At 53.8% G+C, this 15203-nt stretch overlaps 1 protein-coding gene across 1 annotated transcript; it reads right to left on the minus strand.

Annotated features, from left to right (window-relative positions):
- Nucleotides 1–1105: 1105 nt before the first annotated feature.
- On the minus strand, nt 1106–13695 carry PPP1R3G (protein phosphatase 1 regulatory subunit 3G). Its single transcript, XM_055323127.1, has 7 exons — nt 10969–13695; nt 9591–9720; nt 8059–8173; nt 6551–7021; nt 3496–4190; nt 2087–3154; nt 1106–1873 (listed from the first exon to the last, which is right to left on the minus strand). The coding sequence occupies exon 1, from the start codon at nt 13607–13609 to the stop codon at nt 12725–12727; it is 885 nt and encodes a 294-aa protein (XP_055179102.1). The 5' UTR covers nt 13610–13695; the 3' UTR covers nt 1106–1873; nt 2087–3154; nt 3496–4190; nt 6551–7021; nt 8059–8173; nt 9591–9720; nt 10969–12724.
- Between the last annotated feature and the right edge of the window lie 1508 nt (nt 13696–15203).

Raw genomic sequence — 15203 nt, forward strand, 5'->3', positions numbered from 1 at the left:
CAGGAATAAATCAATAAAATCTAAAAAAAAAACAAAACAAAAAAAAGAATCATCCAGAAGGAGCACAGTGGTATGGGATGAGACCTCACCTTTTCCGAAGGCCCTTGGAAGCCAAGGCAAGGAGTTGGGATGGCAGTCTAAGAGAAAAGGGTTAAGTGACCATGTTATGAGTCAGTTGTAGCTTCTGTATGAAAACCAGACTGGAGGGACCCATGGGTGAGTGACATCAGGAGGCTCTCATAGCTGACCCAATGAGAAGTGATACGGCGGGAGTGGAAGGGAGCAAGTTGTTGGAGGAGGGTTTCAGAAATGGAAGAGACTGGGATGCCTGGGGGACTCAGCGATGGAGCGCCTGCCTTGGGCCCAGGGCGTGACCCCGGGGTCCCAGGATCGAGTCCCACATTGGGCTCCCTGTAGGAGCCTGCTTCTCCCTCTGCCTGTGTCTCTGCCTCTCTCTGTGTCTCTCAGGAATAAATCAATAAAATCTTAAAAAAAAGAAAAACTGTATCAGACACCTTAGGGGATGTAAAAATGAACCAGATGGAGATTTTTCCCTTAATATGCTCACTGACAGCACCTAAGACATGTAAATACCTTTGCAAAGTCTAAGGGGGAAGTTCCCTAGGAGGGCCCTACTTTCAGGGCTAGGAGCGGGAGGGGAGGGGAGATCAAAGGGAGAAAATATTTCTGCCTGAACTGTGAATTCTAGGCTAAGGAGCCTGAGTTTTATTTGGTGGGAAGAGAGCTGTTAAGAAGGGGATGGTGGGACACGGCAGATTAACTGCCTGGTGCACACGATGCCTCTTGGGGGAGACAGCCGGGAAATTGTCGCCGTCACTTAGATGCAGTCTAACGCCTGCCTGGGGTGCGCCGTGGTAGGGACTGGATCCAGAGGGAAGAATGAATCCAAACGGCATTTGCAAGTGACACATTTGATGAGCGAAGGGATACTTAAAGAATAGGAGTGACGCAAAGATAATTGGAATGCTGGGTCCTGAAACACTGGCAGGGTGGGGTTGCCTCTCACTGAACCACACGTAGGCCAACAACACGTCTCCCTTGGGGCAAATTCACGTCCCCAGACATACACCTCACTGCACTGCTGTAGGTCTGCGGTTCACATTACTGTGTGTTTTACTGTGTTGCAGTAGAGACACTTTGGGGTGTCTGCCCACCTCCCGAGACCCCAACAGGCATCGGGGGTTCTTGACAACCATTTCACATTATAATCCTACCCCACTTCCGGCCGCAGCTAATGGAACAGAGATGCATACCCTGTCTGACCCAAAGTGGGCCGAATTTTTTCTCTTAGAAACTCAGAACCAGGGGGCAGGCCGGGTGGCTCAGTGGGTTAGCGCTGCCTTCAGTCCAGGGCCTGATGCTGGAGATCCAGGATCGAGTCCCACGTTGGGCTCCCTGCATGGAGCCTGCTTCTCCCTCTGCCTGTGTCTCTGCCTCTCTCTCTGTGGGTGTGTCATGAATAAATAAATAAAATATTAAAACAATAAAAAAAAAGAAGAAGAAGAAAGAAAGAAACTCAGAACCAGGCACGAGAGTTCCATTTCCAGCTGGGCTCTTTGCTGGAACTGGAGGGCACAGACTCGGAAGATGCAGAGCAGCCACCTTCCATCCGTCATGCAGACGGAGAGGAGATGCTAGTCTGCAGGGAGAGACGAATGCAGCAGATCGGAGCGGGAGGAGGCAGAGAGAGCCTCCTGATTCTGGTGGCCCTGAGAGGCCCAGCTGCCTTCCGATGCACGTGGTAGCCCCACATCCATCAGACGGACGCCCCTGTTTGCTCCAGCTGGCTGGCGCTGGTTTCTGTAACTTGCAGTTTGGAACATTGACTGATGCTGTTGAATGAAATCCGGACCTGGGTGGAAGAGCACAAGTTCACGGTTTTCAGTAGGTGGGTTCTCTCTCCCCCCAGAAGTAGGTAACTGGCACTTTGAAGACAGGAGGTAGGAAGAAGAGGGAGGTGGACCTCTTGTCCCGATATTAAGAGGTCTAGATGTCCAGTGACACCCTGAGAGGCCTAGATAGGTCCCTAGACCCAGAAGGAAGGAAAGAACCCGAGCAAAACCACCTTTGCTTCTTATGGATGAACTTGGTATGTTGTCTTCTTTGTGTTTGTTGTAGCTGAACACGGACGAGAGAATGGATGCGGGTCGGGCTGTCCTGGATTCACATCCAAGCTCAATCTCTTACTCGGCGCATTACTCAACCTCTCGGAGACTCAATTGCTTTAATTATAAAATCGGAATAATATGTCTCTCCCAGAGTCGTGTTGAAGTCCCAGGGGAGTCCAGTGGCCCAAGCTTTGTACCACTTGAGAAATAAGACCAACGAAGGTCCTGTAGGAACAGAACGGCATCTTTGTTATTGGCGCAGGCTACAGGGACCAAGTCTACAAATGTGTGAGTCAAAATGGGCCAAATACATCCCTATTCCCAAGGAGACCCTTCACACCAGGTGAGTGTGAGTCTGCAGAGTGTACACACTGCCCAGGTTGTGGCCCCCCACTGCTGCCGTGAGAGGAGACGCCCTCAGAACTTGTGCAGGAGCCCACACAACCGGAAAACGTGGGCAGACGGCTGCGGCCCACCCAGCAGGTCACCGTGGGCAGCAGACAGGAGGGTGCAAGAGCCCACCAGCGAGGGAGAAATCCAGGGGCCAGGAGTGGAGGAACGGTGTTTCCCCTCCCCAGGCCCCAACTGCCAGTTGTGAGGACTGAGGGAACTAGTCCTGGCAAGCGGCATCACGTCCCGTGGGAATCTTCCCAAATCAATCAGCCCTTCTCTTCAGCAAGAGAGAGACATAACTGACAAGTTAGGACACCACAGACAAGTTCTGCCCACAACTGTAGCTCGAGGGGGGTCTGTCTCAGGGAGATGCAGCATGGCATGTGTGCACCTGCAGCTCTTGCCGATCCATCCACCGTGCCTCGGATACGATGTAAGGATCTCTATGTGCTGCCCATGACTGCGGGAGGCATGGTTCCCAGGTTAGGAACAACGCTGCTAGAAACTTCCTCCTGTGTGCCTCTAGGTGTGCATGCATATACACATCTGTACATCTGTGGGACTTCTGGTCAGAGGGCTCCGTGTGCATTCCACCGTAGCAGATACAGGTTTGCAATGCGGCAGTCCCACTTCTGGGAGACATGTGAGACATGCATGTGAGACAGGGGTGATGCAAAGGGGCTGAGGGAGGATCATCTGAGGGGAACAGAGGCAGAGCCACAGGCCTACCAGCCCTCCCCCGCCTTGCAGAACCAACTCCAGGATTCGGGGGAGGGGGGTCAGATTTTTTTGAGGAAAACACTTCCCCATGTGTGTGGAGCTGGCTAGGGTTTGTAGAAGAAAGGAAGATGGGAGCATGAGTGCAGAGAAGGTGCCTGTAGATGTAGATTTGGAGTTGTCCCCATAAAGGCCCGACTGGCCTGAATGCAAGCTCCCTGAGAACCACTTCCCCCCTATGTCTTCACCCCCTCACCTCCCAACACCATGGCTGTGCCGGCCCCATGAGAAGAGCTCCGTCCACTCTTGCTGAAAGAATGGATAGATTTCTGATGAGGTGACTGAGGGGAGGGTGGCCTCAGTCGGTAGGGCACGCAGCTCTTCATCTCAGGGCCGTGAGTTGGGCATGGAGCTTACTTAAAAAAAAAAAAAAAAAAGGAATTCTATATTGCCTTCCCCAGTAGAATTTTCAGCATCTTTATAAGAGAAAAAAAGAGTTAAAGGTGGATTTCCGGGGAACTGTGTGGCAGGCAGAAGGAGAATCAGTCCCAGAGGGGCTGACAAGGAACAGTTTAGAGGGAAAGGAAGCAGATCAGAAGAGAGTGGCCACAAAAATCAAAACAGGTCCCAAAGAATGGGTTTTCAACAACACCAAACAGGAAGGCTTCCAAAAGTAGTTTCTTAACCCAGGGTGGATCACCTTGGAAGAAGCTGCCTCAAGGAAACACGAAGATGTACGTCAGATGAGCATATATGTGCGGTGTGTATGTTACGACAACACGCGTACACAGTGTACATCCTATCATGTGAACAACAGGAAACAAGTGGCCTGTTGGCTTAGTACGGTGACAAGAACAGTTGGGTTAGCACATTGGGAGCTTCGCTCATTCTTCCTACATTCCGAGGATGATGGGCAACATTTACCGTCAGAATGAAATCAGTAGAAACCACCTGGTAGAGATCAAAAGGAAAAGAGAAAGGGGATCCCTGGGTGGCGCAGCGGTTTGGCGCCTGCCTTTGGCCCAGGGCGCGATCCTGGAGACCAGGGATCGAATCCCACGTCAGGCTCCCGGTGCATGGAGCCTGCTTCTCCCTCTGCCTGTGTCTCTGCCTCTCTCTCTCTCTCTCTATGACTATTGTAAATAAAGAAAAAAAATTTAAAAAAAAAAAAAAAAAAAACAAAAGGAAAAGAGAAAGATGTTAAGAACCAACTGTCTGCTTGGGACTTTGTAAATAACTTCCCTTTGGGACATCTGGGTGGCTCAGTGGTCGAGCACCTGCCTTCGGCCCAGGGTGTGATCCTGGAGACCCAGAATCGAGTCCCACGTCGGGCTCCCTGCATGGAGCCTGCTTCTCCCTCTGCCTGTGTCTCTGCACCGCCCCCCGCCGTCTCTTGTGAATAAATAAATAAAATCTGTATAAAAAAAAAAAAAACCATTTCCCTTTGTGCTCAAGACAATCTGGTTAGGGGGCAGTTCCCACCCCTATCCTACATATAGGAAAAGTCACACAGGTTAAGGGACGGGTTTGAAAGCACGCAGATGGCTGAGCTGGGGCCAGCTGCAGGCCTGGCTCCCCTGGAGCCCGCGTGGCTTCCCCACATCATGCCTCCAACCCCGGCAAAGAAGTGTACTCTCCTACCAGAGCAGCTGACAGTGCTTTATACACTTCTCAGTGATAGGGATTTTTTTTTTGAAGGCTTAATTTAATTTTGTTATTATTATGACTTTTTTTAATTTGGAAATGGTCTAAAACTCCCAAGAAATTGCAGAAATAGTACAGAGAAATCTCGTTTATCTGGTACACGGCTTTCCCTGATAATAATCTCTTTTATAATCACTGTATTTTGTCAAAACCAGGAAGTCAATCTTGGTACAACACTAACTCAAAGCTTTTCTTTTTTTTCTTTTTAACATTTTACTTATTAATTTGATAGAGAGGGACGGAGAGAGAGCACAAGCGGGGGCCGGGTAGGGACAGAGGGAGAAGCAGACCCTCCACTGAGCAGGGAGCCAATCCCAGGACCCTGGGATCATGACCTAAGCTGAAAGCAGATGCTTAACTAACTGAGCCACCCAGGTACCCCTAACTCATTTTTCTTTTCTTTTTTTTTTTTTGCATTTTTAAAACTTTTATTTAAATTCATTTAACTAACATATAATGTACTATTGGTTTCAGAGGTAGGGGTCAGTGAGTCATCAGTCAAATGTAATACTCAGTACTCATTACATCACATGCCCTCCTAAATGTCCATCACCCAGTTACACCATCCCCTACCCCATCCCTCCAACAACCCTGTTTGTTTTCGATGATTAAGAGTCTCTTATTATTTGTCTCCCCCTCTGATTTCATCTTGTTTTACTTTTTCCTCTCTTCCCCATGATCCTCTATTTTGTTTCTTAAATTCCACACGCCTAACTCATTTTTCAACATCCACGGTGAGGATTTAAGCCGGACAATTCTCTGTGGTTGTAGGATGTTCGGCAGCACAGCCAGTAGCACCCTGCGCCCCAATTGTGACCACCAGAAATTTTCCAGACTCAGTGATAGCTTTTAAAGTACCAAACTGCTTCACATTCTTTATTCAAAATACGATTTTGGTGTTCAGCACTTCTTCTTTTTTTTTTTTTTTTAGATGTTAACACATATAGAAAAATAACCACAGCAAACAAAATTTTTTTTAAGTCCTCAGAATTTAAAAAAGACATTTTCAAACCACAAAAATATAACTAGCCTTTAAAAAAAAATCAGGGAGAAAGATGAAGGCTGCGTTTTGACTACAATTCTCTATTTAAATAAACACTAACAAAAATCACATTCACAGAAATCTGTTACTCATCGCAAACATCCCACTGGGCACATTTCTCAAGCAAATCTTAAGACAGAAATTGATGAGGTTATTTTCTCTCCCGTTATCGGAAAGAACTGTAAAATTTCTATGGAATCACATAAAAGTCTACTGTCTGAAATAGTGGCCCATTCTCGTACCTGCTGTCTGGCTAATAAAGGAGCATTTGGCCCCATCTGGTTTCGGCCAAGGAGGGCAGACCCTGTGCCAATAAAAGTTGATCATTTTTGCTCCAGCTCTGAGACCCACCCCCCACCCCGACAGGGCAGGAACCTCACCAACTTCCCTCCTTCGGGGAGCCGGAGCCCTCCCCCGGGCAGTGTCCCTGGCCCCATGGGGAGAGGGGGGCCTGGGCCAACACGCAGAAGGCCAACTCCATCCCCACTCACAGAGGGAGGAGCCACTGCACATCAGTTTCCTGCCCAAATCCCAGGGCTCTGCTATCACATAATCGATCCCTTACCACAGGCATCTGCGTCGCCTCGGACTCTTCGGACTACAGAGAATGTTGCTGAATCCCTTTAGAACCCCTGGGCTGTAACATAGTGATCTGGAGAGTGAAGCCTGCGTCTGTGAGATTGTCTGAACCGCCTGGAAGGGGCAGAGTCAAAAGCCAAGGCTCGCAGTGGCCAGCAGCACGCTTCTGCTCGGGCCAGAGGCTGCAGGGCCTGCGGGAGGACAATGGTGGCCCAGGCCTGAGCCCAAGGTGGGAGTGTCATCCCCTCCGACCTTCTCACGGCTCCAGGCGGTGGTCGGTGGTCGGTAGTGCCGGGCAGCGCAGCCCTCACCCCCAGAACTCAAGGCTCGTACAACCCCATTTTGAAGCTGTTGTTTCCTCTGCCAGAAAAGTAGTCTCTCTGGGCATGTTGACTGATGCGTAAATTCATTTTTAATGACTCGAGGGTAAATCGCAAAGTCCAAAATAACAGAGGATCTAGGAACAGAAGCAAACGCTAACTCAGATTTGAAGAAATGGGGGGACAAAGGGATTGAATCTCACAAACCTTTCTAAATATGTATTGTTAGTTATTATTTGCAAAAGAACATGTTGTGTAGTTCATTGTTAAGCATTCATTTGCAATGTAACATCCACTTATGTTCACAATTACCTGTTCAATATCAATGTATAGGTATCTCTGGGACCTTCAAACTCAATTTGATTTATAGATTTATGATCCTAAAACAACAGACCTCACTAATCTTGGGGTCTGCACTTAATTTGAGTGGACACATCAGCTTTGGGGTTTTCTGGCTGAAAAATGTAATATTAATAGCACATGCCTGGGGCACCTGGGTGGCTCAGTAGGTTAAGTGGCTGCCTTTGGCTCAAGTTGTGATTTCGGGTCCTGGGATTGAGCCCCACATCAGGCTCCCTGCTCAGCGGGGAGTCTGCGTCTCCCTCTGTCCCTCCCCCTCTGCTCATTCTCTCTTTCTCTCTCTCTCTCAAATAAATAAATAAAACCTTAACACACACCACACACACACAAAACAACATGCCTCAAATCTGTGCATAAAATCACAATTGCTCCTTAAACAGAGGCTCCTTAACCCAACAGAAATATACAAATGGAAGGCTCTGGACTATTTAAAGTCGTTCTGAATATACACTCACATTTCTTTTTAAATAATGTAAAATTAGAAGAAAAAAAAAACCTAACTCTCTCCAGGAAACTGTAACCTGTTCCATTACACCAGAATAACCTCCTGAAAACAAGGATGTTTTTTACTCAGAGCTGTGGAGGAAGGAGCTGAAAGTACATGCGCTCCGGAGAGCACTGCAAGGTGGCCCCTCGAAAGACCTGGTTTCCCACGACCATAAACTCCTCATCCGTGGAGTGGATGCTCCCTCAGCACAACACGCGCACAGCTATTTGCAGGAAAAGCCATCTGTAGGATGTGCTCATGAATTTTTCAAAGTGGAGATGAAACGTTTCAAACTTAGTTCACCAAAAAAAAAAAAAAAAAAACTACCTGTTTTCCATGTTTATTCAGTTCAGATTTTCAGGCACAATTTCCCATTCCAGGATACATGAAGATGCCGTTGACTGTCCTCAGGAAATGACCTCGGGTAACAGTTTCAAAGGACCTGCGCGATACCACCCATGAGAATGGGATGAGTGACTACAATCAGGAACTACAATACTAGTCTCATTTCTCTAAATGTCTGAAACATGAGTCCAGAATATTTTTGCTTTACCGGAGATGTTTGTAGGTGTGTAGAGGTCCCTGCTGAACTGGCTCTGAACTCCTGCCTTAAACTATTCTATTAGATTCAATAGCAAAACTCAGCAGCACACCTTAAAAGTAAGCCCTTGATCTTTGCCATCTCCAAAACCGACATTCAGCTGGAATGTGCCTCTGCTCTCCCCTGGCCAAAATTTGTCCACTCGGGGACGGCCAAGGTCAAAGGACTAGACTCTACAAAACGCAGATACAGAGTCTACCCAAAAGATTCAAAATTAAGTGTAAATCCTAAGGAACCTAAAGTTGTTTAGGGCTCCAACACCTGGCCTCTGGAGGATTACAGGACCACCCCGGGCTGCCTTCTGGTCATCTCCCCGACCAGCTAAAGGGGGTCCAGGGTGGGGCATGAAAACCCAGCAGATCACCAGGTGGAGCGTGTCTACTATGTAGGGACAAGAGCTCCCCTCTGTGGGCCGGTGTGCGGGGTGACCAGGACCCCGCCCAGGAGGCAGAGCCGAGGCCACGGGGCTGAGCCACCTGCCCCCAGGCCTTTGCCCCCGCATCTACACCGAGCACATCCCGGATCTCTGGAAGACCGGCCTGGCCCTGGCCTCACCGGGACTGGTGTGCAAGGCTGACCCGCCCACAGCTCCCTGCCCGCGGCTGATTAAATTCCCCCACGTCACGGGCTCCCTCTAAACTGCACACCTGTGCTCCATTGCGAGAATCAAAAATACACATTGGATTCAGTTCCACGATGCTACAAAAAAGGAAAGCAGCCCATTTCCTCTGGGAGGCCGTTCCCTGCGCTCCTGACAGCGCGTGTGACGCGGGTCACAGGCCTCCCGGCGGCTCCGAGCCACGCGCCCCGAGGAACGCGCGGGAGTCGGGGTGCAAGGCCTCGCACGGAGGCAAGCACGCCCGCTGTGCAAGGGGGGTGCGGGGCCAGGGAACGAGGTGCAGGCCCCCCCACGGCTCCAGCGTGGACCAGGCAGGAGCTCTGCGCCAGCTGACAGGTGCCCGGGCCGCAGGAGCACAGCGTCACCAGGGAAGGGCTCGGCCCGAGAGGCCCAGGGCACCTGTCCCAGGACTAAGTGGCTCTGCCCCAGCTCCAGCCCCAGCCCCGGAGAACAAGGGGCCGCCCCGATGCTGCAGGAAGCCCCCCTCCCTGCAGCAGGACGCTGGCCTCACCTCGGGCACGGGAGGGGGGAGCCCTGTTCCCCACAGACTGCCACAGCGCAGCCTCTGCTTCTGGAGCTCCTCGGGAGGGGACCCACGTTTCATCCCACATTCCCCGGCCCCGGGGCCCATGGACCCACCTGCCCATGAGGAAGAAGCTGGAAGCTTCTAGTAGAGGCCAGTGGCGGTCGCTGAGCTGAGCGGAAGGAGTTCGGACCCCTGGAGCTGGGCATGGTTGTCAGCTCTTACACTTCCACCAGAATGCCAGCCCTGGAAGACAACAACAACAATAACAACTGGATTTTGGAATTTTGCTTTGGGGCATGGGTGTGAACAAAAACTCGTTCCCTTCGGGAAATACACTCTTAAATACTTCCCTAGTGTGGTCAGTATTGCTCCTTCCTCTGAAACCGCCTTTTCAAAAATAAAACCTATTTAACTTCCTTACGTTTCTTTATAAAACTTGTTCTCAGTCTGTTACAAAAATTTGGCTCTTTATAAAATAAAACTGACATTTAGAAGATTGCCTAGTACTTGCAAAGGCTACAACCACGGGCAGACAGACTGGGCTGTTGCAAATCTCTTACAAAATTCTGAACCTTAGAAAAGCGATTCTCCATGACTTGGGAGACAGCAATGCTAGATTTCCTTACCTAAAAGGCAGGTTGGACATTCGTTATATTATGAAATAAGTACTTTTAAAAGATCAGTTGCTTGAATTCCAAAATATACTTCTGAAAGTCTTTTTTTTTTTTTTGAGGAATAGAAAATTTGCTCTTCACACCTCTTTAGAACCCATTTCTTTTTTTATTCCAGATTTGAAGGGCTACCATTTTAAAGAATGCCAGACAAGGGGATCTCTATATTGATCATGCTATCGGGCTCCTCATTTCATCCTTGTGTAATTTTAAATAATCCCAAACAATCTAAAATAATTCATAATTATCATATGAATTGACATTTCAAATTGTGCTATAGGCTGTGTACACTACCAATACTTATCAACTAAAATGTACTCCAAAACACATAAGAAAAAATATAAAATTTCTATCTTAGTGTTATGTAATAATGCACTTTAAAAAAATATTTTATTTATTTATTCATGAGAAACAGAGAGGGGCAGAGACAAAAGCAGAGGGAGAAGCAGGCTCCCCGCAGGGAGCCTGATGCAGGACTCATCCCAGGACCCCAGGGTCCTGCCCTGAGCCAAAGGCAGACGCTCAACCACTGAGCCACCTAGATCCCCCCGCAATAATGCACTTTTTAAAAAGAAATAGTATACCAAACCCAGGAAGGGACATTGCTTGGTTATGTTTGTAAGAGAAAAATGATGTAATTCTTATCATTGCTTATTTTTACTGTTATAAAGCTTTTTCATAAGTAGGTATGAATTGTTATTATTTCATAGATGTGACTGTTTTTTAGTCTGCTTTACTCTGAGTGTAAGTTATAATTTATTGGCTTCTGATGGCTTCCCACGAATAATTATGTTAAAAATTTTTTCCCAAGTTCAATTACCTTTGGCAAATACTGCCGTGGTCAAAAGGGAGGTCTCCAAAGCAGAGGCTAAACTAAATATTTCTATGGCTTAAGACATCTCATTTTGATGCATCTCATTTTGATGTATCCGTCAGTTTTGGTAGCTTGACGTCAGTTCGGATGGATGCTATATTTCAGCTGTACTGATTTATTATTAATCCTAGATGAAAGATGACAAGTAGATTCTCCTCCCCTGTATAGTAATAGTTGTACCTTTGGTGTCTTCGTGTTTATTCTGATCAAGATTACTGAAAGTAATAGAAACAGTATTACCTCTAAATAAAAGAGGTTAATTTCAAGTGGCAAACCTTACTAAAAAGTTTAGCTGCTTTATTAAGTGTAACTCTCAGCATATATGTTAAAAACACTTCTCTAGAGCAAGAGTTGGCAAGCTTTCCATAAAGGGCCATATAGTAAATATTTTAGCTTTTGCCATATGGTTTTTGTTGCATCTACTCAACTTTGCTCTTGTAGAGGAAGGCAGTCAGAGATTATATGTAAATGAATGTGCATGGCTGTGTTCCAATAAAACTTTATTTATGGACACCGAAATCTGAATTTCACACACTTCTCCTGTGTCACGAAACCGTATTCTTCCTTTGAATTTTTCCAAGTGTTTAAACATGTAAAAATCATTTTTAGCTCTCGGGCCCTACGAGAACAGATTTCAGGCTGAATTAGGCCCATGGGCCGTAGAATGCCTACCCTGGTTCCTAAAAAGCAACAGTAGAAGCCATCCATCCTTAAACATTACCATGACGCAGTGAACTGCTTGTAGCAATCATGTGCCAGAAAATACGACAACCAAAGACAGACAAATTACCAAAGACTAAGCACGGCATGGTTGAAAATCGGGTCCTCTCTCAGGATGCTGACCAGCCCCGCTCATGCAGGGCCACATCATCTTGGCATCCAGGGCCATCGGCAGGTGAGTGAAGAAGTCCAGCCTGAGAGTACCCATCTGGTTCTGAGCAGCATGCGCCTGCTGGGCATGCCTCCTCCTCTGTCAGGTCACCACTACCCGCTGTGGCTCCGAGTCCGGACAGAAAGACACCCGACCTCGCCCCGCATCATCCAGCCCCTGAGAGCCCAACTTCTCTGACTGCTAAAGGCCCAAGAGAAGTCTAGCGGCTGTTATGTGCCCTGCCTGCACACAGGGGTTGAGGGTCAGCGACCCTGCCGGGGACCGCAGGCCCACTAGTGTTCCAAGTCACCAAGCGCCTTCTGCAAAAGGCTTTAAAGAATGGGCCATCTGGGCCTCTCCGCATCAGAGAGGGAAGACTGAAAAAAGGAAACGTGGAAAATAAATACTGCTTAAGTCTCGTGAAAGGGCCAGCCTGATCCGCCGAGGGAGATCCCCTCCCTGACCAGCCAGACCTCCCGAACGGCGCAGGAGCTGCGGGACCAAGAGCAGTGTGCACAGAGGGCGTGCAGGTGGCCTTTACTCTTTCAAGGGCAGGTGTACACGGAGGCCCACGGAAATCATGTCCGGGCTGTGCAAACACCCAGACCCCAGGTAAGGGGCAGACAAGGACACAGCCCAGCCAGGCGCCCCCCACCACCCCGGAGCGGGGGAGGTGGAGGAGCAGGCCTGCCCCCGCGCGACGCCAGGATGCGCGTCCTTCCCGCAGCAAAGTGACGGCGCGTCCAGGGCTGCAAGCGAGTCCCGAGGTGGGCGGCCGCGCGCAGGGCCAGGGCCTTCGTGCAGGAGGAGGGGCGCGGGCAGGCGCGGGGCTCAGGGCGCGTCCGGGGGGCGCCCGAAGCGCAGCGTGTAGTTGGCGCCCGCGTTGTTGTCCCAGTACTCGCCCTGGGCGCAGCGGAAGCGCACGGCGAAGTGCACGGCGGCGCCCGGCGCGGCGTCCCCGGCCTCGGGCTGCAGGCCTGGCGGCAGGCTCAGCGAGAAGTGGAAGCGCTCGGCGCCCGGCTCCGGCTCCGGCTCCGGCTCCGGCTCCGGCCCCGGCCCCGGCTCCCGCTCCGGCTCCGGCCCCGGCCCCGGCTCCCGCTCCGGCCCCGGCCCCGGCTCGGCGTCCCCGCGCGCCCCCGACGCCGCCTCGGGCCGCCGCGGCTCCGCGGGCTCGGGCTGCAGCTCGGCCGGCACGTCGAGGAAGGAGCGCCACTCGGTGAAGGTGTAGCGCACCGCCACGGCCCGCGGCCCCGGGCAGCCCAGCACGCGGCCCGAGCCCGTCACCGCCGCGCCCCCGGCGGCCGAGCACTGCACGCGCTCCAGGCACACGCGCTGCCGCCGCAGGCGCTCGGCCGCCGCGCCCGGCCCCGGGAGCTGGAAGAGCGGCCGCAGGCGGGGCCGCGGCGCCGGGGCCCGGGCGCGCGGGGGGCGGCCGCCGAGGCGCAGCAGCACGGCGGGCGGCACCCGCGGCCCCTCGGCCTCGCTGAAGCGCCGCACGCTGGCCAGGCTCAGCCCCAGCGCGTCGGCGAACTGCACCCGCTTCGTGCACTTGGCGCAGCAGCCGCCCTCGGCGCCCGCGCCCGGCCGCGCCCCCCGCAGCAGCGCCGCCGGCGGGAGCCGGTCCGCGGGCACCGACGCCGGGCGCGGGCCGCCGCGGGCCTCCGGGGGCTCCTCCCGCTGCCGCGGCGCCGCGTCCTCCTCGGCGGGGGGCTCCATGCGGCCGTCGGGCCTCGGCGGGAGCGCGCGGCCCGGCCCAGCCCGGCCCGGCCCCGGAGCCTCGGGTTTTAGCGGCGGCCGCCGGGCCCGGGCGGGTGGGTGGAGGGCGGGAGGGGGCGCGGACGCGGGGCCGGCTTCGCGGCGGAGCCTGCCCGCGGCGGGGGAGGGCCCGGGGCGGGGAGCGCGGACCGCGGGACACCCGGCGGCGGGGCGGGCGGGCCTCCCTCCTCCTCCTCCTCCCGCCCGGCCCGCGGGCCCGCCCGGCCCGGCCCGGCCCGGTCCCTGGTCCCGGTCCCGGCCCCGGCCCCGGCCCCGGCGGGCGCAGCGCAGTCCCGCCCCGCGGTCGCCTCCTCCAGGAAGCCCCCCGGGGCCGGCGCGCGACTAGGGAAGCCCGCGGGAGGCGGAGCGCTCCCTCCCGCCTGCGCTCGCGGACCTCGGGGCGCCCGGGCCCCGACCTCGCCGCCGCGCGCTCCCCTGGGCGCCCGGGGAGCCGCGCCCCGAGCCGCTGGAGGCCATTAGCGCGGGCCCCGGGCGCACGGCCCCGCCCCTCCCCCGGCCCCGCCCGCCGCGCTGGGGCCCAGGCCGGGACCGACCCGCGCGCTCCGCCCCCCGGGACCGGCCCTTGCGCGCTCCGCCCCCCCCCCCGGACCGCCCTGCGCGCTCCGCCCCCCCCCCCCCGGGACCGGCCCTTGCGCGCTCCGCCCCCCCCCGGCCGGCCTTGCGCGCCCGCCCTCGCCCCGGGAACGCCCCTCCCCGCCCGGGGCCCTAGCGCGCGGTGCGGCGGGGGCGGGGGGCGCGGCCCCGGGCGTCGCAGGCCGACTTGGCCGCGTGGCAGCCGGTGGCCCCGGGGCGGCAGCGGGTCAGCGCCCCCCGAGGGGCTGGGGCCGTCCCTGCCTCCGTGCTCCCGAAGGTGTGAGGCGCCGGCTCGGGGCTGCGCGCGCCCCCCGTGCGGACCTGCCCGGGCAGAGCCAGGGCTCCGGGGAAGGAGCGGGCCTGCGGGGCCCCGGGGCGTCGGGGACGCTGACCTCGCGCGTTCTCCCGGGGGGGGGCGGGTGGGCAGGGGGTCCGGCCGGGAGGGCCCGCGAGCAGCCGAGCCGAGCAGCCGAGCCGCGGCGCCCAGGACCGAAGGCGGCAGGTGCGCGCCGACCTGGAGCCTGCGAGGCGCCCCCGATTCGCCTGTGCGCCTTTTGCAACACGTCCTTGGAGGAGGCGACGTTGCGTTTACATTTCGGTGAACATTTATATATGATGGAGTTAAACACAAAATTTGCAGACTGTTTGGAGGATAAAAAAGGATTCTGAAGGGATCTTGAGCTAGTGCTCTGGCTACTACCCTCACCAGGGCATGTGCCCACGGCAGGACGGGGACCAAGGAAGGTGAGCGGCCTAAGGAGTGGGGCGCAAGGAGGCCTCACTCTCAGGCTCGTGCAGGGCGCAAGGTTGGAGCGTTGAGGATGCAGGGGTAGGAAGGGGCCGGCCGCTCGGGGCCTTGAGGGTTGAGAAATCGCTGAAGGATTTTGAATCATAGGTGTGACTAACCAGATTTTAAGTTTTGAAAGCTCATTCTGGAAGCAGAATGAAGAGCAGGTTGTGG

This window comes from Nyctereutes procyonoides, unplaced genomic scaffold (assembly GCF_905146905.1).
Source record: "Nyctereutes procyonoides isolate TBG_1078 unplaced genomic scaffold, NYPRO_anot_genome, whole genome shotgun sequence".
NCBI classification, from domain to species: Eukaryota; Metazoa; Chordata; class Mammalia; order Carnivora; family Canidae; genus Nyctereutes; species Nyctereutes procyonoides.